Source organism: Streptopelia decaocto, assembly GCF_964273445.1.
Source record: "Streptopelia decaocto genome assembly, chromosome: 5".
Taxonomy (NCBI): Eukaryota; Metazoa; Chordata; class Aves; order Columbiformes; family Columbidae; genus Streptopelia; species Streptopelia decaocto.
Window position 1 is genome coordinate 11,031,460 of NC_138659.1, and position 27,244 is coordinate 11,058,703.

Genomic DNA, 27,244 nt, shown 5'->3' on the forward strand with positions numbered 1-27,244 from the left:
GATCATTCTACTGAGCAGCGATTACAGTGCTAACACAATTTACAAAATGTATTCTTTGCAATTCTATAATCAAATCAGACTGAAGCTCTGTGGTGTAAATTCTTCTTTTGTCTCCTGGCATATTTTATAATCACCAATTTACATTGTTTTCAAGTTTGTTATTAGCTGACTGAGAGATCAAATGTTTCCATGCCCTACAAAAGAAGCTGTCAAGTACATTTAGGCTTGGTCTTTCAAGAGACAGGAGACTCCCCAGATTAATTTGGAAGCTTCCTCGCTGACTGCATCTGCCCTTTCCTGGCCACGCGGTTCACGCTTCCACTGATTCACTTGGCAACAGTCACGGGAGTGTCCATGCTAACAATGCCTGACATGGGGTATGGAAATGGAGTCCTTCATTAGACCCCAAATACTCTCAACATGTTCTCCGCTAAAACAATCACAAACCTCCTCTGCGAATTAAAAAGGGAAGAGTGACCCAGCTCTGTGCTGCAGAGTAGGAGCAAAGAGAAGGTAGTTTCATCACAGCCCAACAGGGTCGTGTGGATTTACCTGATGTTATTTTCCAGAGTTCTCCCCGTTGCTGGAGGGTGTCGCCTCCATGGATGAGGAGCATCCAGGGCGTCGGGGTGGGAACACGGCTCAGCTCCAGGGATGGATTCCAGGCGTTAGCATCAAACAGCTACAGCTGTGTCCAAAGTGACCCTCTCTGTGCCCTTGGATAAGATACTGCACATTAATGCCTGCAAATCTGATTATTTCAAGGATCTTACTATCCACATTCACCCAAACAAGAGCTCATCAAAACAATGCTGGATTCTTCACAAGGGAGCCTATCACCATGTAAGAAAATGAAAGAGCACTGAATAGTAATTGTAGCCCATATCACTTTAATATCCTGCAATGCTCGTTATTGCTCATTTCTCTGTGGAGGGTTTGTTGTGGGTTTTTTCTAATACAGAGGCAAATGCAGATCAATTTACATATTTTTTTTTAAAGGGAAAAATCTACGTAAGTGGAAAAATACTCAGCCTTAATACACAGCCATTGCTTATTCAGAGACATCCTATTTAAAAGACTATGTATCAACAAGCATAAAGCATTTGTGCTTCTTTTCCAGGAAAGTTTCCAAGATAGAAAAAAGCCTCTGGATTATTGAAGAATTTAGTCCCTCTGTTATTTCTAGAGCCTTTTGTTTAAGAAAAAAAAAAGTACATATGCTAAACCAAACGGCTGTGCTAATGAGCACCATACACAAATTGCCAGCAGTGCTGTGTGACGCAGAAAAGCAGCACAGCAACGTGCACAGAGTGGTGACAGGGGCTGGGTTTTATTGTCTATCCTTTGCAGTGCAATAGTGTTCTTAAATACAGCAATAAAATTAGTATTCCTCTTTTAGTGACAGATTTGACAATGAAAGGGGAGACGGGCTGACGTCCTTCACTCGGTGTGCACTCCAGCACGGGGTCTGACCAAGCCTTTATGTGATGACGGTTGGGCCGGTGCGGCCGGTTCTTTCGTGAAGCTGTGAGAGTTTCAGTGCAATAGAAATGAGAGGTGCCAGCATGACCTGCAGAGAGGAAAGAGATAGCTCAGAACTGCAGAGCAGAGTGGGACACGTCGCATCCACCCTTCCCTCACAGATGTCAGCGCGGGACACCCAAAACTCAGCACCTGCTGGTCAAGGGACTGTTTTGGGTTCATACACGAGCTGTGGGACCAGCGAGAGCGACAGCACGGTGAGGGATGCAGAGCTCCAAACAGAGCTCCGGTACTGCCACTGCCACCTTCATCCTACCATACTCCAAACTCTGCTGCACCATCAGCACAGGACAGTTAAATCCTAAGTTTAGTTTGTGCCTCTCAGAATGCAGGGGTTTTGTTACTCTTTCTGTACAGCAAGTTATGCAAAAAGAGCTCAAAGACTGTTTGCGGGGGCATATAAAATGAGGATTCTTTTCCTCCCATGCCTACAAGAGAGGTCGACAGCATTTTTAAATGATGATGCAAAGAGTAAGTAATAAACTTAGTACAGAATGGGTCAGCATCATCTTATATAAAACTGCATCCTTTTACCCCATGTATTTGTTTTAAGCAATATTTCCCAAATTCAGTATAGGAATGAGCTCATTTTATTCCTAGTGATGCAACATTTCAACTAGAAGGTCAGTTCAGGACTGAAACAGTGTCCTCCCACACCTGCAACCAGCCACAGATGGAACATAAACAGGAAAACTCAGGGGCAATTGCAGGAGCAGCTGTGAGGGATTCTGAATAAGTAACACTCGTTCCACATAGAGCTTTATGTTTAAATAAATCTATCTATACTGGGATTAAAGACACCAAAGCCCTTGGTTTCAAAATACCTAGCACCTCCACATAGCTCTAAGCAAAGCAACACTAAGCAAAGATTTAAACTTTTTAGGGAGGTTGGGAGCCAGCAGTGCCAAGACTGATATGCCATGCTTACCTGTGGGTCTTGATGTATCTTCTGAGCATCCTTCTCGTAGCTGTCGATGTACAAGCGCACAGTTGCTCCAGCACTGCCAGTACCGCTCAGTCTGAAGATGATGCGGGAGCCATCAGAGAAGATGAGCCGCAAGCCCTGGTAGGAGAGAAAAGGACGAGAAGAGCCTATCAGCCACGTGCCTCTTGGGCACCCAGGTATTTTCCATGAGACTCTGTGTGGCTGTGCCTGACCTGTGCCATCCCTGAGCTCCTCCTTTTGGAAGCCATTGAAGGCTCATCTGTTATCCTCTCCTCACTCCTGGAGGAGCCGGTGTCCCTTCTTACGCACTCTGGAGAACTTGCTACAGCTCCTGAACGCAAAGCGTGTTGCTGCTGTAAGGTCCCTCATCCCAACACTTGCTTGAAAACAAGAGCCAGGGACTGATTCTCTGTCACATGCAGCAAGAGGAAGAAATTGTTGCCCCTGAGGTTGGTGAGAGCCTGGCCCAGGTTGGCCAGAGAGGTGGTGGATGCCCCATCCCTGGAGACATCCCAGGCCAGGCTGGACGGGGCTCTGAGCAACCTGAGCTGGTGAAGATGGCCCTGCTCATGGCAGGGGTGGCACTGGGGAGCTGGGAAGGGCCCTTCAACCCAAACTATTATATTACCAACCCACTGCTCTTCCATGAAAACAGGACGTAAAGAAAACGCTCCTGTCACCCCACAGGCAAGGCAATCATTCCTGCAGGATTTCTCCATTATTCCTTCCCACGTAACATACTTCCACATTACACTGTCAAACCAATCCATCTACAGGACATTTTAATTTCAATAATGTCTGGTGACAGGTTACATATTTAATACTTCTGTCACTTCTGGAGCCTGAACTCACTCCCCATCACAGCTGCTTTGTACTGCTGCCGGCCCTCTGAGGGCCAGGCGCACAAGGGTGCCACCAGCTCAGGGACAAGCACATCTAGAGAGGGTTTGCCTGCAGCAACCTGTGGGTCTGGTGCTGGAGAGAAAATAAGACCTGAATGGGAGGGTTTGTGCCTCATGCTCCCGTGGGGTTTCATAGAATCATTTTGGTTGGAAAAGAACTTTAAGATCAAGTTCAACTGTTAACCTGGCACTACCAAGTCCACCTCTAAACCACATCCCCAAGAACCTCATCCCTCCAGGGATGGTGACTCCACCACTGCCCTGGGCAGCCTGTTCCAATGCCCAACAGCCCTTTGCGGAAGAAATTGTTCCCAACATCCAACCTCAACCTCCCCTGGCGCAACTTGAGGTCGTTTCCTCTGTCCTGGCACTTGTTCCTTGGGAGCAGAGCCCGACCCTCCCGGCTCCAAGCTCCTTTCAGGCAGTTCAGAGATCAGGAGGTCTCCCCTCAGCTCCTGTTCTCCAGGCTGAACCTCCCCGGTCCCTCAAGGGCTTTCTTGGCATGAGGGGCCCAAAACAGACCCCAGGATTTGAGGTTGGGCCTCCCACCAGTACAGGAGGATGGTTACTGCCCTGGGCCTGCTGGCCACACCAGGATGCTGGTGGCCTCCTTGGCTACCTTGGCACACTGCTGACTTATATTCAACCCTTTTTCAACTCTTAATTCAGCACAACCCATTTCTCAGCTGCTGACCCAATGCCCCAAGGATCCCTCTCAGCTCAGCTCTTTCACTCCATCCCCACTGCGGTGGCTGTGGGGAAGCTACACAGCCTCCAGACCCTTCCCTCTCCAAGGCAGCAACTTCCCTCACACAGTGCAAGATCACAGCAGCAAACACAGGGCAGAAAACATTTTCCAAAGAAAAAAAAAAAAAAAAAAAAATTAAATCAATGTTTGGCTTTAAAACACGTACAAATGCAACAAAGATTAAGCCCAAAATACAGAGCATGACACCTCTCTGAAGTCACGTTCAGCCCAGGCAAGGTTATGCCCACCTGGTTTCTGGAGACACTTCCATCCACAGGATCGTTGTACTCAAAATTATCAGCTTTCTCAACCGTGTAGACTTTGTCACCACATGATAACTGCTTCCCAACAAAGGAGCGGTCAAACATCACAGTCTCCAAATCCTTCATCATTTTGTTAGCCGCATCTGCATCCACCTCTTCATAGTCATACCTACAACCAGTCACCACAAAACCAAGAGGAGGAAGGGGAGGCTGTAAGGAGAAGCAATGTTTTGTGATGCTCTTGTTTAAAGACTGATGTCTGCCCCACAGAAAGTCTCTACTCCCTTGCTGGAGGAGAGAACAGGAAGGACAAAGAGGAGGATCTGTGAGCCGCAGTAGTGCTACGATCCAGTACAAATCTGTGAGCTATGCTGCAGTATACCACAGGCATTCACCATCAGGAGAAATGAAAGCGCAAATTTTGCTGTCTTGCACTAGGCCTACACTCCGACAATGCTGACTGCAATGAATATATGCTAATTCTGCCGATAGGATCTCGACAGGTTCCTCACGACAACAATTTTGCGTGAACATCCTTGTGTGCACCACCCAGCAAAAGGCAGGTGCGATTGCAGCACAAGATAACACATCGGTGCCAGCTTTGGTCTCATTAACCCAGGTAAGAGGCAGCAGAGAGCGGCCGAAGCACAAATTGGTATCTGAGATGTCATGCTGTGATTGCCAGAGTGATTTGTGCCGCTTTTATTCGCCCGGCTGGCGAGACGCTGCACGCACAGGCTTGCTAACGTGCCTGCCATGGCACTTAGCTTGCTATGCAGACATACCTCTGGTGCTAAAAGACTGCCTTTTTCTTCTAGACTTGGGCATTTTTTCCACAGGTTTAAATGCCTCAGATGTATGCTGGCTTTGCGGTATGGGGGAAAAAAAAAAAAAAAGAAAAAAAAAAAAGGAAAAGGCAAGTTCTTTCATTTGGCAATTTGAGACAGAATTTTCATGTAGATCTTCCAAGTTGAAAGATTTCTGCCTAATGCTTTCACTCCAGACAGCGTTCCCACCTCTGCTTATGTGCAGGTTGGTTCTCGCTCCTTCCCTTTTCATCTTCCATGCCTAGTGCAGTTTAAATTTGCATATTTTGGGCCTGGACAGAAACTTAACCAGGTAAAAAACAGCCTAGGAGCTGGGCAGTCATTTGATAACACATTGCCATCGCCAAAGATATTACAAATTAAATCGTGACATGTGATCTGAAGAAACATACTGTTGCAATGGCAAAATGGAGTCTTGTAAGAAAAAATCTCCATTAAAAGCAAAAAGATACCATGCACATATAAAAAGTACAGCCTTTGCAGACTTTGATACTAACTAGATTTACGTTCAGAATAACAAAACCTAAACTGGACATGATAAAAGGTTAAGGTAAATAGCCGCTCTTTAATTCAACTCAGATATGTTGCATACTGCAGCAAACTGCTCAGGGAGTTTGCAATTACTACAACATGACGGAAACAGCAAGAGTCGGAGGCAGGAACAGCACAGCGGTAGCACAGGCTGGTGCCACCAGTGCTTGGGGCTCTGACCTTGGGAGGTTGAACACTGGGCAGAGATAAGTGTGAGGCGTCAGGAGCGCTTTTTTTCCCCCTACCTGGTGAAGAAGTTCCTGCCGTATTTCTGCCAGTGATCCTTCATGATGTCCTCCACACTCTGCTTGCGGGTGGCGAGGATGGACAGCCACGCCAGGACAGCCCACAGCCCATCCTTCTCGCGGATGTGGTCGGAGCCTGCAGAGCCACAAAATAAACACATTTCTCACCTCCTTTCATGTGAGAGTCTGTGCCCTACCTTGTCTTCTCTCCTCCACCCAACTGGCAGCTGTACAACCTCACAAATGGAAGGCATTTCATGATCTCAGTCCCTGCTGCATTGTTAAAACGGTTCAAGATATCATCTGCTTTTAGCTATAGCCCAAAAACATTCGGCCCCTTCTAACGCACGCACACACACACACACACACGCACACACACACACATACACTCTCTCTCATTGTTCGCAGATCCTTAATTCTGTTCCCAAGGAAGTAAGGGGAATGCACAGTAAAAAGGTCATAGAAAAAATAAAAAAAATAAAGGCAAACGCAGAGGAACAGCTCAGGAAGGACTAACATACTAACATCAACCTCTTCAAGCAGCTGTCACGCACTGCCCGCCAAATCAGCGTACTCTGATCAGCACATACTCTGGCTGAGCACCAAGAACAATGTCAGCCCTCGCTGAGGCAGCCAGACCCTAATGACTCCAAAACCACGCTGCAATGGAGACAAGAGCAGGTTGTTGGATGGCGCACAGCATGGCAAGCAGGGGCTTCATTCACATGTGGAAACCAGGAGAGCGCCGAGCGCCTGCACCCACTTGCTGGGTACTAAGAGGCTGTGAAAGATGCAGTTTTGGGTAAAAGAGGGTTCCTCCAAAGCAAGGATTGCACAGAGAGGAGGAAATCATCAGGGCCCAGCCCTGCCCTGCCCTGGGAGCGTGCTGGGGGGGCTGACAGCAGCATGGCAGGGACTGCCCAGCACCCAGACCCTCAGGAAACCTGAGAGGGTGTTACAACTTAGACAGCACTCCCAACACCCAAATTAAACGAGGGATCAAATGGCAGCCCAGAATACACCCACCCAGGCTCCACGCTCCTGGCTTGCAAGTTGGGTGCTGTGCCACAGATGCAGTTCTGTCATTTGTGCTCTGGAAAACCACCAAATGTGTATTAATGTAGTCCCAAGGAGTCCAGGTACGCCGGCTACTGCAGAGAGCACTCCTGAGCTGCCATTTCACTCCCTCCAGAATTGCCAGAGTGCAAAACCGTCTGGAAAGAAGGCTGGGGGCTGGGACACGGGTTACGTGGCGCTTTATATAAATCCCACTATTGTGAACACAGCGATAAATTATCCTCATGGTCCTTTACAGCAGAGAGAGCTGTACAAAGGTGATGGAGAGGAATGCTAAATAAACAGAAGTCCCATGTGATGTATCAACTTATTGCTGGTATAAAATACCCAAGCAAGCAAGCAGGAATTCTGTCATGTTGCATTACTCTAATTGCTCCTGGACTCCAGTCCCACTGGGTCACAGTTTGTTTCAATTTTTACTGGGTCTATTTAGCTGCTCCTCCACCTCTCTCCCCTTCAGCACTCACACTCTGTCCAGCTCCAAACAACTCCTCATTAACTTATTATCAAGCAACCTTCCTCACCCTTTTTCATGTCTTAAAGTGCATTTGCCAGATGGACAAACGCCCTTTGCCTTCTGAGGGGAATTCAACACTCCTGGGCCAATTTTTCTCCACTAAATCTGCTTCAGTCCCTCGTCACTCAGCCGTGATGCTGCACGGCCAAAGTCTCAAACCTCTTTTTCAGCCCCTGCTGTAAATGGAATCAGTCACTTTTATTTATAATGCAGAGTCACTTACCTATTGGAGGATGTAGACAAACTATGAGCTCATTGCTCACACAATACAAGATGGAAACAATTTTAGAGAGCTGCTCATTAGAGACCATCTCCTATCAGCAGCTCCACTAATCACTTACTGCTTTTTGTTTTTATTTATTTACTGAAATGCTGTTGCCCTCTCATCAGCCAAAGTCCAGCACATAAACTTAACACATGCTGAAATCATTCAGGGCAAAACTCCAAAATGCTTCTTTCTCACGATTTACTTCAAGATTTCTTCACAGAGATATCATGCTTTCCAAAATTCCCTTTCCTTCCAACCTGAGGCCAAATCCTGTTATCAGAGTAGCATTTGATTGTGAAAATATTGCCACTGTGTATTTCTTCAGCCCCACAGCAAACTACTTTCAACCTGAGTCTGTGATGCCATCCCCTCAGCTACAGACCGCTGGGGTAATCCTTTCAGGTTAAGTTGTGCACCCCAGTTCCACAAAGCACCTAACTGCAGGCATTTGGGGATTTAAGGTCACACCCAAGTGCAGGCTAAAATGTTTTACTGAAATATGGGGTGGTGGAATGAAAACATGCAAGGTTTGAGCCTGAAATCAGCCAGCCTAAATTCCCCAAGATCCCATGTCTCACAGATCCCACCAGCTGCCCTGTGGTCTTCAGAGGCCTTTAGAGAACGGGCAAAACAAAATATCAGGGAGATAAAACTCAACCTTTGTGCACAAATCAGGTGCTGTATGCAGGGAAGGTCCTGTTTCCAGAGTCAGGTCGTTAAAACTACGTGGCAGATGCCACGCGAGAACTCAGAAACGGCCGAGGCCTCTGGGGAACACTGCACGTTTTGAGCACACTGCTCCGACGTAGCGCACAATCTGCTCACTTTAAGTTCCCTGCACAAATAATAGTTTGGTGTCACGTGCACACCCCTAGTAAATTCCTTAAGATGTTCACTTTGTTTCTCAGTAACCTAATAACTTGCTCAGACTGTTCAAAGGCAAGTGTTAATTTAAACTTTATAAATCATACCTTGTTTTTAGAACAGGAAAATGAGGGCCCTATTAAGCTCAGAGATTTAATAGTGACCTGAAACCTTCCCTAATAAAACTGCATGCTGCAACCTATATTTCTTTCCAGAAATGAAAACATTTAGAAGGTTTTCCTGGCCACCAAGAGTTGAAAAATACATTTAACACTGCACTTAATCCCCACAGACTCAATGACCGGGCTAGCAGAGAGGCCCTTAAACTTCCTGCATATCTACTTATACCTTCCTAAATAACTGAAAGGAGAACTAGCTCTTGCCTGACAAAATTTTTAGCATTGTGTTTTGTTTCAACTAGTAATTTGTGCAAGCTTCTTTTTTATTTTATGATTTTAGAAGCATTAACAGCTACACACGAAAGATAAATCCCAAGCTGCCCAGAACAATGAAGAACAAAGAGGAGGAATAACAGAATCATTGGTGAAATCAGCAATACTGACTTACCAGTACCAAAACTTTCCTCTCCACACAGAGACAGTTTGTTTGCATCCATCAGGTTTCCAAAGAACTTCCAGCCAGTTGGAGTTTCATACAAAGCAATCTTTGTAGCGTGAGCCACCCTTCAAAGGTAAGAAGGCCAAGTCACATCACAGCTGGACTCTTAGCGCTCCCACGTGAAATACTGTAGTAGGAGCTTCAGTTGCTACTGAGCATCTCTTCTGGGGCAACACTGAAGGCAGGTCCTGCCCCTGGTTTGGTTTTTTACAAGGAACAATTCTTTGCACAGCAATCCTCTATTTCATCCTGGTGTAATGTTTGGGAAATGGGTGGGATGTGCAACTAAAGAATAGACGTAAAGCACTTCTAAAACAACTTTAAGTTGTAGATCTCAAAGCTTTTAACAAAGAAAGTATCACTATCAAATTAAAAAAGTAAGGGTGGGAAGGCTCATTTATTTGGACGTATCTGTAAAGAAAGAGCCAAGAGTAGCCCAGCTGTGCCATGTGCCCAAATGGGATTTAATTCATTAAACCTCAGTGCCTCCCCTGGCCGCCAGCCCACGGCAGCCCTGGCACCGCTTCACCCTTCAGACGGACCTTGCACTCGCTCACATGCATTAAACCACAAAAAGGGGACCGTCCCTTCCTTGGCAGGGCTCCTTCCCCTCTCCCACCCCGCACAGAGGCAGATGCTACCTGTCAAGAGCCCCGCTGGTGGGCATGCTCCGCGCAAAGCCCCGCACTCCCGTCTGCTGGAAATAAGGGATACTGAAAATATTGGCAGCAATGACGGCGACGGAGTCGGAGGGGTTCACAAAGAAGCCGTGTTTCCCAAGAATCATGTTGCGATCCTGGTGAAGACAAGAGAGAAACAGCTCTCATCCCCGCTTAGTGCAAAAAGGCTGCAATGAGCTAAGTTCTATGATTCTATGATTCTAAGTTGTTCAACTTGGCAGGCGCAGCCTATAAACCCAACAGCTCACAGAGGTTTTTGACTGCACTAAAATAAATACAGTTTTGAAGAAGTTAAATAGCAACACCTGCATAATATTTCACCTCCCTGCTGATTTTTCACAGTCTTTAAAGCTACTTAAATACAGTTTGGACTTCATTATTAACACAGTAGTCAACTATTGCCGCGGTGGCACACTGCAGCCAGTGGTTGACTTCCACTCATGATTATGGAAGGGAGAGAGGGATTAAAAAAAACAGCTCTTTGCCTTCGTTCTCCTCTCCTTAAAAGCAACTGAGCAGTCAGTCCCCCCCAGATGACTAGAGGGAAAAAAGGTGAACGCAAAACAGCCCAATTACCCCATCTCCATCAAAGGCAGCTCCAAAGTCATACTCTCCTGTCTTCATGGTCTGGACCAGGTCAGCAGCGTAGGTCAAGTTGGGGTCAGGATGGTGGCCACCAAAGTCCTCTAGGGGGGTGCAGTTCACAGCTGAATTTGCAGGGGCTCCAAGTTCCTCACACAGGATCTTTTTTACATATGGGCCCACAACTATCATGGGAAAACATGGAGAGGAAACAAGTCAGGCTCTGCCCCTGCCCTATAACCAGCCAGGCCTCTGGTCTGCTCGGCTTAGGTCAGTTTATACGGTTTATTGTACTAACGCACAAGCGCTGACATCAAAAGCCTCAAGCAGCACACAGGTGTGCTTGAGCCTGACCCATCCAGGCACACAAGCTCTTGCCAAAGCCAACTTTTCAGCTGAGGGGTTGTCCCACTAAATAAGTGAAACCACTTGTGGGTTCAGAAGAAATTGTTGCCCCTGAGGGTGGTGAGAGCCTGTCCCAGGTTGGCCAGAGAGGTGGTGGATGAACCATCCCTGGAGACATCCCAGGCCAGGCTGGATGGGGCTCTGAGCAACCTGAGCTGGTGAAGATGTCCCTGCTCATGGCAGGGGTGGCACTGGGGGAGCTGGGAAGGTCCCTTCAACACAAACTACTCTGATTCTATGATGTGAGGATGAGGCTATGGCAGGGGCTCAGCATGTGAGCCAGGACCCCACTCGTGAAGGGCTTGTGCATGGAGGTGTTAGTACGACAGCCACATAGGACATAACAAAATGCAAATGTGAGTCATGGACATCCAGCAGTACAGTGGGATTTACTGCTCTCAAACACTTATGATGAAGACAATAAAAAAATAAGTGAGCATAGGAATGGGAATGTACTGGAGACAAGAGAAACAATATGCTAAGAAAGCAAGGGTGCTTCTGAAAATGTTTATTGAAAGAGACTCACAAGCTTGGCTTATATATTAAATTTTTAAAAACTGTCTAATGTTCCCATTTTTGTGATCAAAAATCTGTGGGCAGATCTTTGCCTAAATGCAGTGACCTCTATGGGACACTGGCTGAGGTGAAGTCTACCAGGGCAGCTGTGATGACAGTTATCAGCACTAACCTCCTCTGTCCCTCAGTGGGGATCGATGTACGTGAACCACACAGCATTCCCCCCAACCCCACCGATATCTCTGCTCTTGATCAATGCCCAATCCAAACTTTTCACAAAAGAAAATAACATAAAGCCATAAAAAGTTTGCCTGCAAGAAGAAAAATGCAATATGGTACAAAACAAACAAACAAACAAAAATGTAGAAGTGATGGACATAAATTCAAGAAAAAAGCTTTTTCTCTAAAGCAGGTGGTGAAGTTGTGGGGACACTGCGCCCCCACAATGCCCCAAACCCAAGCCCAGCCGTACCTCCGTGCATGGCATCGATGCGAATTTTCAGATGGTTCTTCCCTGAAAGCAGCTCCTTTAATGCACTGAAGTCAAAGATGTTCCTCAGCATATTTGCATAAGCTTCTACCGAGTCCACAATTTCCACTGGAAAAAAAAAAAAAAGTAAATAGAGACCAACTCTTACAGTCTGAAGTCTCTGTAGAAAATTAATTTTGGTACACACAGCACTGTGCTGACAGTCCGTAGTGGAAAGGGCCAGAGATCTGCATAAAGCCATTAAACATCCCACAGAATAATTTAATAAAGACAATAATAATGGTCCTATATTAAGAATTTAATTACAGGCTGTCACTGCTAATTGGGCTACAGACCAAACGGACCAAAAAAATCCTTAAGACAAACACTGTTTCAGCTACAGCTCCCCGGACTTCTTTCAAGAGGGTTCAGTCCTACTCCACTTACCTGGTGAGTAGGATTAAAGGAAAAAAAAAGAAAAAAAAATTAATAATAATAATAATAAAAAAATATATATATGTAAAATCAGATCTCCAATTTCCAAAGTCAATGGGAATTGTGCACCTAATATTCTGAAAAAGTTGCACCTTTGCAACTAACAGGCAACATAAAGCCTGAGCCATCAAAATCTCATTAACATTAAAATCCCACTATAGAGAATGGGGACTAAGAGAAATACCAACTTTCGTAATGTTTTATTATTTTTTGCATTTAATTACAAGCACAGGTCACCAGGAGATGGTAAAAAAATACTTGTAGTAAGTGTTCCTCAAAAGCCTTTTTTAAATGCATTTTCATATTTCACTGCTGACTGACAAAAGTCACATGTGAAATTTAATGGTTTTCCCACTCACAGAGACTGCTTTTTTGTTTTAAACCATGGAAAAAAAGTCAGTTACAAAGATTAAACACTAACACCATGATTTTTAATCAGGAAAACACACTGTAACTGCAGAGTTCTCTGTTTTGCAAGTACAAGTTAATGGTGGCATTACAGACAAACAGTCTCTGATTTAGTGAAATCTGATGAATCAGATTTACCTACTGATGTAAAACCTTTGACAGGACAGAAACAATGATATAATTAAAGTAACTACACAAGATTCCTTCAGAAACACACAATGTCCTTGCCCATTCATGGCAGATCCATGTTGACTCCACTTGAAACTTTCCAAGAGGAAGAACAGCTGTTTTACCTGTAAACGGTTTAAATTTGTTCTCCAAGTCAAACTGCTGTTTCCCAATGGTGCTCAGGTCCACCTGGAGATCTGGGCAGATCGCATACTCCTCAATTTTCTTGCTAATTTGGAAAATTTTATCTGTGATACCTTCAGGGGCAGGACCTGCAAGATAAAATGGGCCAGGGGGAAGACGGATTTAAATTTAAATTATTTAAATAATCCGAGTGCCAGAGGAGTGTACTTCAGAAGTACAGGAAAAGAGCTGTGGCTGCAAATACCTGCCTAAGAGAGGAATATCAGGGTATGAGGGGAGCAGATCAATCCCTTGCTCTGTTTAGGGAAACCCACTGCTCAGGGCACTAAATATCTGTGATATTATTAAGACATTTAAATTAGGTTCCTTGTGGTCAACACAAAAACAGCCAAACAGAAAGAAAGCAAATTGAAACAAACCAAGCAAGCTTACCTCCATTGGCAATGTTGAATTTAATGCCAAAATCTCCATTGGGCCCACCAGGGTTGTGGCTGGCTGTCAGAATGATGCCACCGATGGCTTTGATTTTCCTGATGATGCAGGACACCGCTGGGGTGGAGAGAATGCCGTTCTGCCCGATAACCAAACGACCGATCTGAAAATTAAAGAGCAAACCAAATGACTGTGAGCCCCAAATCCTAAAGAACTGAGCTTTCTCGAGGCATCTAAACAAGCAAAAAAAAACCCACCACGTTCCTCTGGTTATGGTCTCGAACTTTGCTTTCAAAAGACACAATGAGGCTGAGAGAAGCCCAAATAAAAATCAAACATCATCACTACTGCCATAGCACCAGCTGCGGATTCTCTTACAGCAGGTAACGCACCTTCATTCCATAAATTTAGTAACATCACAGAGATTAAATCCAGACCAATGTGTTACGCAATACAAGGCAATCAGGATCCGCTTGCTGGAGTTCACGTAATAAAGTAGAAGATGAACATTCTTCTGGAAGAACGCTCCCCTTACCATAGCCCCCAGATGAGGTGACAGAGATTTAAAAAAACACCAGACCACTCTGCATCAACCAAGCAGATTAGACCCTATACATGACTGAGAAAATAGGAGGAATTTCATTCAAACGCAAGATAAACCAGGAAACAAAAGGCAGTGTTCCCAGACTCCAGGTCCACATTCGGTGCTAAGCCCCAGGCACTGGATGACTGCGATTCCTGGTGCTGGTGCTAAGCCCCAGCTTCGCTGCTGATGGGTTATTATGTGCTACAGCTGTCACAGACTGGCTGGGCCAGTGAGGTTAGGACCTTGCTAAAGGACCTGCACATCTAGCAGACGACGAGCAGAAATGTGAAAGAGCAGTTTATAAACCCAAAATAAATGCCTTTCTCTTAGCTGGTCACAGCAGCTAACACTGCAGCCCTCACAGCGGCCATCTACCAGGCTGACCGCACTAGTTTATTACACACCATATGCTTAATTTGGAGTAGCGCAGTCTATTCTGGTTTTGCTTTTCCCCCCGTTCTCAGTCTCAAGCCAGCACAGCTTGTCTCACGTTTTACTCCAGCCTTCCCGTCTTACTCCTTCAGTTTCATTGAGAATCAATGCAGTCTTCAGGAATCTCCTCTCTAAAACTTCATCTCGGGTTTCCCATCTTCCCTTTGAGGGTCACATCCACACCGCCCTTCCACATCAGTGCCCTGCCAGGCCTCACGTACAGCTCAAGGGATGCTGCGAACTGCCAAAACGAGTGAGTTTCTCCCCAGAACAACGCAGCAGCTGCCGGAGAGTTGGGTGAGTTCACTGTCCTTACCCAGCCCGTCCGCCCTGCTTCCTGCGCACCTGAACTGCAGCTTACGCACCTGCATTGCTGCTCCCACAGCGAGAAAGGAAAAGCAGCAAAACCTTGTCCCCATACAAGCTGCTCTTGGATTTGGGTTCCTCTTTGGCTGTCAGAAGTTTCCAGCTGTCATTCCCCACCTGTCCAATCCTAAATCCTTTGTGGTAACCACTGAACAAGGTTACTCAGTGTAGCAGCGTGCTGAGCAATTTACACTTTATCTTTTTTAATTCTCTGAAATTTCTCATGAGGAAAATCTAAGGATGGTAACAAAATACCTTTCACAGAACACTCCACACAGACCTGTTCAGAAACAGACCCCACCTTGTGCAGCGATTTTGGGCTCCAGCACTTCGAAGCAAGCCCAACAACACTTCCACCGCCCTGATTTGACTGAAAGCCCCACTAAGATGCACATGGGCAATAAAGAAGACCTCCCACAATCCCCTTCCTTACCCCAGCAGCACAGGCTGATGCTTTCACAACAAAAACATGTTTTCCAGGGCAAGGAAGCTGGTGTCTACAGCTCCATAGTGTCATCAGCACGTCCTTCCAGTCCTTCTTCTGTACAAGAGATGCCTCATAGGAATAACCTCACCAACCCCACACCCTGTGCCTTGGTTACAGTCTCTGAATAGAGACACTTCTATTTATACAAGTCAGGTTAAGTGGAGGAACTACCCTGGTCATTTCCTTCAGCCAAATAATCCTCACTTCAAAACACACAATGTGATGGTAGCGACACAGCAAGTGTGTTTGGCACTATTTGGAAATCCCACTGACCTGCTTTTGTAGAGGTAACAATCCCTGTCTCTGCCACACACCGACAAAGAGATTTTTACACACTCAAAACACAATACTCATTCTTACATTTGAAAACATCCTTGGGATCATCCCTTCTATTCTATAGAGCAAGATGAGCATGATGTTGATAGTCACAAGTATTAGCCAGACTGCAGAAAAACAGTCGATGAAAAATATAAAAACAAGCAGTGAAACTAGATTTTAGCCAGACATGCACCACACTGCTGGGAAGAAATGCACGAGAAAAGTGTCAGGTGGTGAAAGTCACTCTAACCTCATCTTTAGCAGCAGAAACTCGGTCCTAGTGTCAAGCTGTCCAAGCAGCAGGCCTGGCTCTTTGGGTACATCTTCCAGCTCTTCTGCTCAGCCCTTACACTGACTTAAGAGGAATACATTAAATTGCATTGCCAAAGCAATGTCCCACCCCCAAGGTGGATAATATGTTGATTTAAAACCAAAACAAAAGTTTACTCCTCCTATTCTCCCATTCACTACTAACTACCCTCCTGTGATCAGATAAGATTTTCTACCAAACAAATTCATAAGAGCCAAGTCTCTCAGCACAAAGTTTTGCTCTGCACTAGGAGATCCAAGACAGACAGAAGCTTTTCTTCTTAAAAACCAAAAGGAACCAAAGCCAAAACCCCAGTGCCCAGAGCCTTGCAGTGCATGAACCAGGCTCTGCTGCAAACAGACAAGCCGCCTGTTCTGCTCCCAAAATACAGATTCCCAGTACAGAGATCACTGCAAAGGTTGCCACTCACTTGCTAACTCTCACATTATTTCAGTTTTCAAAGGCTCCCAGAGTACTTATCACATAACCACAACTTAGACCTGTTGAGAAAGAAACCACCATGTTTTGCCTTTTCCTTTGCTGAGCAGCTAAGACTGATGCTGAAAGAGCTTGTGCCGAGCTGGCACTGAGAGCCAGGGCTCTCCCGCTCCTCCACTCAACAATCACAGGGGTTATGATCTGATGGACAGACTATGAAATCCACAGGTGCCAACAGCTTGTGGCATTTCAAAACACAAACCAAGAACACACAAAAACCCAGCAGTATTTATCTTCTTTGCTGCGTGTGTATTCCTGCATATTTCTATCCGACTGCGTCACTTGAAAGCGAAAAACCAGCAATTTCTGTAATACCAAACTGATTTTCCATTAGAAAGTTAATTATTAGCAGTTGAATAAAGACTGGAGAAATTAAATCTCATAGTGACTATTATGGTTTTCTGTATTCATCAGCTAGACTATTATAGGAATTTAGTCATTTAACATTTACCAACCCCATTGGCAGCAGCCATTTGGACTATCAGTTCCACTGCAGACTTATTAAAGTATCTCCCATCACCTCCAACTACCATAGAAGATCCTTGTCGATCTCTTAAGTCTATGGAAAAAAATATACTCTGGATAAAATTCTGCAAATAGTTCGTCTTGGATTCAAAATAAAAGGTCTTCTTCCGTAATCCACTGGTTCCTGGTTTCTGGTCGCTGTAAGGAGCTGTTGGCATGGTCAACAGAGGCAGCGGAGCGTCTTCCATGTTCTTTTTTCATGCAAATGCATTTAAAAAGTAAATTATGACAAAATACAAAAACCAATCTTGACACCAGCAATGGCCCACCTATTAGACAGAAGTTCAAGCGAAGCTGTTGAGCACCCAAAAATAGCTCCTTGAACCTTGAGCTGAATGTGGTTTCTGTAACTGAAGACGTTTTCTTGCACTTGCGGTGGAGGATCAATGTCACGGAGAACACACAATTCCACGCTGCTGTCCCTCACTGGAACAGCTGGGAAAAGGAGATTTTTGTTTTCTTTATCATCCTCTGTTCCCCAGAGGCACAGCTCCTTGCCATTCTGTGCTATCACCCACCAGAGCCCAACACTGGCGACCGATCCGAGTCCTCCCTGAGGGCAGGGGCGCAAGGGGAACAGCTCAGATGCTGCCTCGGCGCAGAGCCCAAGCGTTTTCGCCAGCCCAGCAGATCTGCGAGGCAGGGCCGGGCCGGGGCCACCGTCACGCTGTTCCCCAGGACATAAGCCTCCAGCGGGCACGGCAGCGCTCGGCGGGAGCTATTTTGCAAAGTCTGATGAGTTAAAGGTCACTCTTAAAATGGAAGGCAACAGATCTGTTACCTACGGTTTGCTCATTGCTTTGACAATCTGATTTCTCCATGGCTCCCTCTCAAACGCAGGGACGTTACCCACGGTGAATGGTGGGTCAACCTTTGTTTGACTAAGAAAAACCCAGAGTAGCTAAAAAGCCACGAGAGCAAAGATTTCAACTGAATACCCACAAAAGTCTCACCAAGGGCAATATATGCACCTGGAGTTATTAAAAAAAAAAACTAAAAAAACTATCAAATCCTTTGAAAACTGCATCTGATAAAGCTATTCATGTTGGAGCACTTTAAACACATAGAGAAGAGCCTCAGATAACCAAGAAACTTTTATGAAGCATCATTTTTCTGAACATGGGGAAAGTAAATCTGAATGCTAGATTGGATCAGTTTCCTCCAAACCTCTTTAATAACACAGAGTCCTCTGTCCAAGCTGCTGGAAACAATTTATAGATATTACTGGAGCAATTAAAGAACATACACTTTGTAATGACTCAGTTTGTCCCATTATTAAAGAGCTGGGGAAAATGGAGGTGTGTTCACAGCTGAATTGTGACAATTTACAAAGACACTCCTGGGACTGTTTCCTGAGGTGCTGATTCTGTCATTGCTGCAAAAACTGACAGATTTTCTTCCAAGGCATAAAGAGATCCTGTTATATTCATCAGTACATTAAAACTGAGCTGGATAATTTCTGTGAGACTGAGGGGAAACCTCATGACTGAAGGCAGAAAAACACTTTCAGAGACGAAGGTTCTACCTGACCTGCAAATGCACCAACTGGGTCCCCCAAGGCAGACGAGGAGCCAGGCGAGCTTCCTTACGGAGGGGATTCAATTCCCAAGGAAGGGGAATTTAATTCGAGTTTTTTCTCAGAAAGCAAAGCTATTCCAGCCATCTGCAGGAACCCTGAACGATGCTGCCCCAGGCAGCCACCTACCCAGGCTTGTCCAAGGGGTGAGCACTGCCCTAGACCAAAGCTCTGGCCTGAACACGCCACATGTGAACCGAGCTACCTGATCCACCCAGAGCTCTCTTGCCTTAGTGTCCCAAAAGTCATTTATTTTGCATGGGCTCAGAATCTGATCCCTTAATTCCCCTCTTTTCCCCACCAAACCACACTGAAGCACATGCACTGCAGGATTAGGGCAACACGTATTCTACACCAACAGCCAGATTGCCCGGGGTATGCAGTTACAAACAAGTGGTTTGCATTTTATACATCCATGCTCTTTCAGCATCCTGCAGCTGAGGTGCCCTTCTATTTTCATGCAAAGGTACAGGCTTCCCTCTAGTGGCACAGAAAACAAAATCCAGTTCCCAAAATTGGTTACGAGGAGCCTCGCACCAGACAGTCTCCTGGCAGGAAAAGGCCTAAGCAAGCTCTTTCCCTTCTTGTTCCCAGCAAGATAAACTTACTGTCCTGTGAAATGTCGCAGCATTAAGTGACAGGAAGAGGGCAGAGGCCACCTACCAGCTCCTGCAGCTGCACAGAGATGCACATGGACTTACTGGCAAGGAAAAGGCCTCTGGAGGGTTAGGGATTTGTGTTGTAATTAAGTGCACATGTACTGGACAGAGGAATCAAACTAAATTAAGCTGGGCAGGAAAGTCTTGGTCATTAGTGCCATGCTTATGTACATGAAATGAAAGGTCATTTGATCTGGGAGGCTTTGCTCGGATGACTGTGAGCATTACAGGTCACTTCAAGACTGGAATTCAGCAGGTAATCTGTACCATTCCCAGAACTGCTGCAGGATCAAATACACCTAGGGCATCCTCCAGAAAGTTGATACAACTTGTTCTTGAAATCTTTTTCTCCAGGTAAGCTGTGCCAGTTCACAATTAGCCTTGCAGTTAGAAGTGTTTTCCTACAATCTGCTGTACATCTTCCTTCCTGTGGTTTAAGTCCTCCTGAGCTGACACAGAAAATAAATTGATCATAATCCTCTTCCTGACAGGTTCTCACACATTAAAAAAAAAATCCTTTAGCATATAGACTCAGAGTGCCCCCTCTTTGCTATAGTAAATAACCCCAATGTCCTCAGCTTTTCCTTGTGGTCCTATTTCCCAGGTATCTCATTCCTCATGGCAGTCAGAGCCTGCTGTGGATGTCTCCCCCTCCAAACACCCAAACTACAGTAGGCAGGGACATCTGTTAGCTTAAGTCCCCTTTTACTGTCTTGCACTTCAGACATGCAAGAACAGAGTGAAAACTATGAACTAACTGTTGACATTGGTTAATGATAAAAAGACAAACAAGACTATTTTCTATTTTCAGAGGACTTCAGTAAAACATTGCAGCACATGTGGGTCCTCCCTTGGCTCAATACTGCTGGTTCCTCTCAGCCATCCTCAGCACAGGCTTACTCCCAGCTACAACCTTATAATTCAACACTCAGGCAAGGAAAATAGTCGTGCGGTGAACCCACTGTGCAAAAGTCAGGCTGAACAGGAATTCTCTCTTCTCATCCTCTGCAAACGCTCTTGGGTCAGGCTTCTCCAAGGTCCAGCATGAGTTCTCCTCCATGAGCAGCCCTTGTGCTTTTACACTTATTTTGTGACTTTAAGACAGAAATCGCATTTCCCTAACTCCTGCCCACAGAAAAGTTCTAGTCCCTGTGTTGCTGGGTGCACACTTGCCGTCAGAGCGTGCCAGGGACCCTGAGCTGTTCAGCTGCCAAAACCTTGCACTTTCCACCCGAGTACAACTCCAGTCCAGGCAGCCACTGCTGTGCATGACATTTGGCGGTGCCAAGACAAATGGAGCCAAAGCAAAATAAATAGACCAACTGCAAGGCTATCAGTCATGCAAGGAGTGTTGCTTCAACGGCAAAACTCTGCTTCCGTAAGAATTAAAAATCTAGGTTTTGAAGTTGCTCTAAAGGTTCTAGGGAGGTAAAATATGACCTTGACAATACAAGTGCACTTAGATACAACCACGTACACACAAGTCACTACAGAATTAAGACACATTGTTCTGTACTCGCTTTGCACCCCAGTTAAAATTAAGAGAGGCAAGCTGGATGGGTGGCAGAGAAAGGGCTCCACAGGGCCAGGGAAGAAATCACCACCTGCACGGCTGCGACAGACACTGCAAGGGGCTCCAGGTTTGCCCCACCGGTAGCGGCTGATCCTCCCTTTGCCAGGAGAGAAGTACACGTCAGCAACCAAGATTGAGAAATTTTCTGTTCAAGGGTCAGCTCTTGAAAGCACACCCAAACATGCAATGTTACCTTGGGCTGCCCTGGCCTTTGCTGCCCTGAACCTGCTCTGAGGAACAGGAGAGGGATGCCGGCTCGTTTACCTTGAGCAGATGTAGGAATGCTTCAGGATTTCTGGCCCCAGCCCACGAGGAGATAACCCCTGTCCCTGGATCCTCTTAGAAACCAGTACCCTAACCCAAAAAAACTAGAATCACAAAATGCAGACAACGTTGTGGGCCAGAGGAGCAGCATGAGGAACAAAGAAATATCTGGTTAAACCTTGCCAGGCCCCATCAGGATAAGAAGCTTTGGTCTGAGGTGTACAGAGCCAGGCTGCTGCCTGGTACCCACAGTATATATATGTGACCGTGAGGGAAGGAATAGCATGAATAGAAGGGGAGACATACACTGTTTTTCCTGAGACATACATTATTCCTTGGGTTTCACTTACAACAGACTTATTTAAAAATCTAGGAATGACATGTTTTTCTGGATAACGGGATTGTACTGCAACAGCCTTTGTGGTCTACTCATCAGATCTGATGCTTAGTATGTTACTGTGATTACAAATGTATGTATTACATTCATGTTGTATTACTTCTGTCTATGCATCCCTCTTCTTACTAATATCCGATGTTAATTGTGTATTTCTAAACTATGTTCCGGTTCATCATTTGAAACATTGATCAAGATATTGGCTGGCTCGGAGAGAATGATGACAGGACAGCAAGGACCCACCGCAGCGCATTTCTTTACCCTGATGCAGCTCAGTCTTGGCGTAAGACATACGGTTAGTACCTATTCAGTCCAGCTCACCTATCCCAAATGTTCCTTGACAAAGAGAATGCATTAGACTCCGTCCTGCTGCCCTACCAGCACAGCTAGAGCTGAGGTTTCTGGTTATCCAGAGTCATTGTTCCGGGAGATTACAGTTAAACCCGTTAGTATGAATTTCAACTCTGTCTGCTGGATTTGCAGAGATTAACTGCAAAGCACCTTAGCTCTTCCTTTGAGCTGGAGTTTCATTATCGTAGAGTTTCAAATTCCAAAAAGGCATTGAAACTGGACAACCTGACCACTGCCTTAATAACCTTCAACTGTAAACTGATATAAGCCAATTAACTTTACAGGCAAAGAGAAGCTAAACCAGTGTAAAAGCAGCCTCCAAGCTGTAAGAGCTGCTGCGTGCATGCTTGTCTTCTAAAACCCACGGTAATCTGAAGCCAGGAGGTATCTGCAGGGGAATACTCACAGCACAATTGGTACCTATTTCCTTACTTCAGATCTCACATCACCATTTCCCCTTCTGAGAAAAACTGTAATTTAAGAAAGACCAGAAATAGAGGTTTTTCTTAATGGCCTGTAGGATCTAGCATCACTGCATCTAACTCTGGTAGACAGGACTTGCTTTTTGGAAGAACTTTCTTTACAATCACTTCAGTTTGATGTTTTTAATACTTAAAGGGAAGACCTGGCCCTGAGGACTGAGGGAGTCTGTTCTTCAGGATAATGGTGCCAACTGCTGAATGGATTAAGGTCTCTAAACCAAGAAGGCTGCTGCTGACTGCACAGTATTGTGCAGAGACAGGAAGGAGCAGAAGAGATGTCGGTAACAGGTTTCTTAAAAGCTAGGTAAGAAAAATGAGTGAGGCTGAGATAGGGGTGAGCAATAACGAACACTTCCCATCAGTAGAGCCAAAGCAGATGCCAGACGTGTCGGTCCCACTATGCTGATGCCGAGGCCGGGAACGTGGGTCTGGACCAGGACGCAGCTCTCCAAGCCTGCACCACACCATACTAGTTATTATGGGCTCAGCGGCACCGTCAGAAAGAACTGGTCTGGAGCCCATGGCAGAACAGCACAGAGAAAAAGGGAGCAGAGCTACAGAATTAAAGCAGTGGCAAAACCAGAGCTGCTGAGCAACAGAGTTTAAACACTTGGTTTCCCTGGGATAATTGAGTGGGGAAAATGGTTAATAGCAACCAAACAAGGAAACCAAATTTTCTAGGGCAGAGAGCAGTATTTTCTAACAAAAGCACTGTTTGTCCTACAGCAGTAAAACAAAACCAGGCAAGTGTTTAACATGCAAAGTGGTGCCTGGTATTCAAAACACCTTCAAGCAATTTGCTTTAATATAGCTACTTTGCAGCACTTAGAAAACTGTTTATTTAAGAAGGAACCAGGGTCACAGTATATGTGTTGAATAGCAGGTGACAATGTTAGTGAATCAATCTGGTGCTAGCTATACAATAAAATCTAGATTGATAGCTTCAATTCTGTAATTTTTGCATGCTTTTGATAGAAAGCTATTGTACAGCTCCAGTTCTACTCTGACAAGTGCTGGTCGGACAAGAGCTTCTAAGCTTTTTTTCACATAATTAAAGAGTCAGACTCACAAACTATGTGGGAATATCATCAAGGAAACATGGCACAACAGACCAAAACAAAGCAGTTGGGCTACACTGGATGCCAACCAAGAACGGCAAAACCAACAATCTCTATTTTAGTTTATTTACATAAATGCAAACTTATATGTAGGATAAACACCCCTTAATCATGCAACTACAAATTGAGTTGTTGCTAGTCAAATATGAGCATGTAATTGTATATTAACCGGTCCAGACAGACACAAAACTAAAGCTCACCTTAGCACCCTTTCCCTTGACATTATAAAACTAACAATCAAACTGCGGTCCTCAGGTTTCTCCTGTGACTCGAGAAGACGACTCAACCAGATCTTAAAAATCACACGATTTTAAATTATTCATCCAATGGCCTTTTACTCCCTAGGACCAGAAATACACTTTCCCAGCACTTGCTTTGGGGCAGGTGGCAGACTGGCTGACTTCAGATGAGTGAATACAGCCTGGTATAACATATTACCTGGTATAACACACCTTGTCAATCAAGCAATCAGAAGAGCTATGTTAGAAAAGACTGTAGCCTAAACTTGCATTCATTTTATCTGTACTCCTTACATCTCGTTTTCAGTTCTACCACATCCATGCTATAACTGTTATACTAGTCCCTCCTCCCACGCTCTGTAATAATCACCTCTCCACAGGTTCAGGTGTCCGGACAGGGCAGTGCAGCCACCTCTGGAGTTTTCTCAATATAAGATTACTGAGCCTTTCTCTGAGACCTGGCTGCTGGAATCAGGAGATCCCAGCACTTGGATGAAAACACAATCTATAGGAACCAGTTGCCTGTTCTGCAGTAAACTTTTCTTACAGGTTGGCAGAAGTTGTTCACCCTTCTCTTTCAAGGGTGGGGGACTTCCAGCTACTTCACATTTTTTATGAAGAACCTTACTCAACTGCACTGTGGTAACTATCAGGGAACTAGTACTTGGCATTACAGAGAAAAACTATGAAGCAAGCATCCCCAAATAGGAAAGCAGATATGATACATAGAAATTTATTACGAACTAGCATTTTGCATTTCCTAAATAAAATTTTAAAGTGCAATTTTGCAGTGCTTTTGACCTGCCAGTTCTCTTTGAATCTCCAGGGCGGGGGCAAGGGGTAATTTCATGGCTCCCTACAGCACTCTGGCAAGCCTATCCCCTACCTCTGTTCTGCTACAACAAAACTACGGAGAACCTGCATCAGTAGATAACTGGTAATGCTGCAATATTGCCAATTTTTTGCTTAAAATAGTCTACTTTGCCTCAGGCCACAGCCTCTGTCTTTATAAATTAATGATTCAGAATGAAAAGCTTTTAAAGCAAAACATCTCACTTTATATATAGCATCTTGGGTCTTAACCCACATAGTCTTCCACTTGTTTTCTTCCTTTACCCCATTTCCTTTCTTGCCTCTCCAGAACATTTTTTTGACTTTAAAGCCAATTCTGTCCTAGTGCTTTGAATTCACACCAACAAAACACCACAAGGCGAATGTCTGTTAGCAAGCGCACCCCTTGAGACCTGCTTCTGCTACTCGGCAGAAAGCTCAGTGCTGGAATACACACGTACACGAGTGTCTGCACCATGGGGGTGGAGGATTTGAGCAGTGACTGGCCCTCGACCCCCTCCCAAGAAGCCACCTCCCCAGGCCTAAAGCGAGTTTTTTCCTTCAGAGCCTTGCTTATGTCTGGGATCGAGCCAAGCTGCACATGATGGAGAACTCCTCGAGGTTGCCGCATCCCAACAGGCCCTGGGTGCACATCCAAAAACCCAAACAAACCAGGGAACAAACCTCTCAGTCTGCTTATTCATAGGGAACCAAGGTGCTGTCTGTGCATGAAATCGAGCACAAACACTGCACATTTCAACTCCAGCCCCTTCTGAGAACACACAAACAAGCCAGTGGCTGCTGCTTTTCCCATCAGGGAAGGCTGAATTATCCATCACCTCCACAGGTGCACACAGCAAGGCCAGAGCTGTGAAGGACTTAAAACTGAACAGCTACGACAAATCACAAAAGACAAATTTCTATGTAGCTTAAAAAGAAACAATTATTTGCTTCTTTATGCCATAAGAAGGCAGCAATCTCAAATCAATTTTATTTTTTTCTTAAGAAGTCAGACATTTAAAGGCATTGAGGCACCCAATTGCCCCTGAGAAGCTGAAACGGGTACCTCTAAGGTTTTAACCTAATGTCCAACCCTAAACGCCACTGTCCTCAGCCCAATCTCTCCTTGTTGGTCTACAAGGAAGAAAGTTTGCTGCTGCAGAGGAGGAGTCAGGTGTCTCAGGAGAAGGGGATGTTTTTGATTTGGAAAAGATGAACTCGAGGGAAAAGCCTTCCTTGGTAAATTCAGCTTCAGCTCAGTTGTCCCTACATCACATTCCCTGCTGGGCTTCTTTTGCATTGACCAAGTGACAGGACCAATCAACAGGGATGTGGTCTCCAGCAGCTGGACTGGAGAAAGTTCAGAGAAGAACAACAAAGCTGGTGAAGGGTCTAGAGAACAAGTCTTATGAGGAGCGGCTGAGGGACCTGGGGGGTTCAGCCTAGAGAACAGGAGGCTAAGGGAAGGCCTTGTGATTTCTGCAACTGCCTGAAAGGAGGTTGGAGCATGCAAGGTGTTGGTCTCTTCTCACAAGCAGCAAGTGATAGGACAAGGAAACGGCCTGAAGTTGCACCAGGGGAGGTTCAGATTGGGTATCAGGAATATTTTTTTTCCTGGAAATGGTTGTCAGGCATTGGAACAGGCTGCCCAGGGCAGTGGTGGAGTCACCATCCCTGGAGGGGTTTAAAAGACGCAGAGATGAGGTTCTCAGGGACATGGTATAGTGCCAGTGTTGGGTTACAGTTGGACTCAATGATCTTGAGGGTCTCTTTTCAACTAAACAGTTCTATGACTCTATCCAGTGCAGAATGAAACACTGCTCCACACGCAGCACACCTCCCCACTGGCATGGTGGGCCACTGGTTTGTGCTGTTAGCCAGAAAACACAACGATTGCCCAAAGCAAGAAAAACCACTAAGAGGTACACTGCGCGCACTTCCCCACTTCTGCACTTGCGGAAACCCGTATCAAAGGGAGGTAAAACTACCAGGCAATTTTCCGTGCGGGAAAGCCGAGCAGAGCTTCCTCGGCTCGTGTGTCATTCACACCTTCACTTCCACGCCACGCACACGCCGAGCGCCAGCAATTTCCTGCCCCCGTGGAGCGGGACCAGCCCCGGCCCGGCCCGATCCTTTTTCCCGGCCGAGGGCTGCCGGTGAACGCCAAGGAGCGCAGCCCAGCGCCCCCCACCCCGCAGCCTTACCCCGTTGGCGGCGGCAATGCGGACGATGAGCTGGATGGCGTCCTTCATGTAGAAGCGGCCGTCCCCCCCCACCACCAGCGTGGCCTCTTGCCGTTCGGTGGGCGGCACGGTGGCCAGGATGCTCTGGATGAAGTTCTCGGTGTAGTGGGCATTGCTCTGGAAGACCGCCACCCGCTTGCGCAGCCCGCTGGTGCCGGGTTTCTGGTCGCCGTAGGGCTTGGTCTTCACGGTGGCGATGTGCACCATGGCCGGCAGCCGCTGCGAGTTCCGGGCGGCCGCGGCTGGGGCGGGGGGAGCACCCGCCGGAGCGGCCCCGCCAGCGCTCCCGCCCCGCCGCCCGCCCCTTAAAGGAACCGCAAGCCCCGGGGAGAGGGGGGGAATCCT

At 45.9% G+C, this 27,244-nt stretch overlaps 1 protein-coding gene across 2 annotated transcripts; it reads right to left on the reverse strand.

The window, feature by feature from the left end:
• Nucleotides 1-869: 869 nt before the first annotated feature.
• PGM1 (phosphoglucomutase 1) lies at nucleotides 870-27,190 on the reverse strand. 2 transcript variants are annotated; one of them, XM_082053196.1, is made up of 11 exons: nucleotides 26,861-27,190; nucleotides 13,648-13,810; nucleotides 13,197-13,343; nucleotides 12,004-12,129; nucleotides 10,605-10,795; nucleotides 9,990-10,144; nucleotides 9,298-9,413; nucleotides 6,005-6,140; nucleotides 4,387-4,570; nucleotides 2,471-2,605; nucleotides 870-1,570 (listed from the first exon to the last, which is right to left on the reverse strand). In XM_082053196.1, the coding sequence occupies exons 1-11, from the start codon at nucleotides 27,104-27,106 to the stop codon at nucleotides 1,481-1,483; spliced, it is 1,689 nt and encodes a 562-aa protein (XP_081909322.1). In that variant the 5' UTR covers nucleotides 27,107-27,190; the 3' UTR covers nucleotides 870-1,480. The 2 variants fall into 2 exon arrangements, with proteins under 2 accessions (XP_081909322.1, XP_081909321.1); XM_082053195.1 differs by lacking the exon at nucleotides 26,861-27,190 and adding an exon at nucleotides 17,100-17,372.
• Nucleotides 27,191-27,244: the final 54 nt, after the last annotated feature.

Coding starts and splice junctions, on each gene's coding strand:
- PGM1 (XM_082053195.1), bottom strand. CDS start 17,357: ATGGAAGACGCTCCGCTGCCTCTGTTGACCATGCCAACAGCTCCTTAC. Junction 13,344..13,647: donor ATTCAACATTGCCAATGGAG/GTAAGCTTGCTT, acceptor TTTATCTTGCAG/GTCCTGCCCCTGAAGGTATC. Junction 10,145..10,604: donor CTGCCTTTGATGGAGATGGG/GTAATTGGGCTG, acceptor TGTCTTCACCAG/GATCGCAACATGATTCTTGG.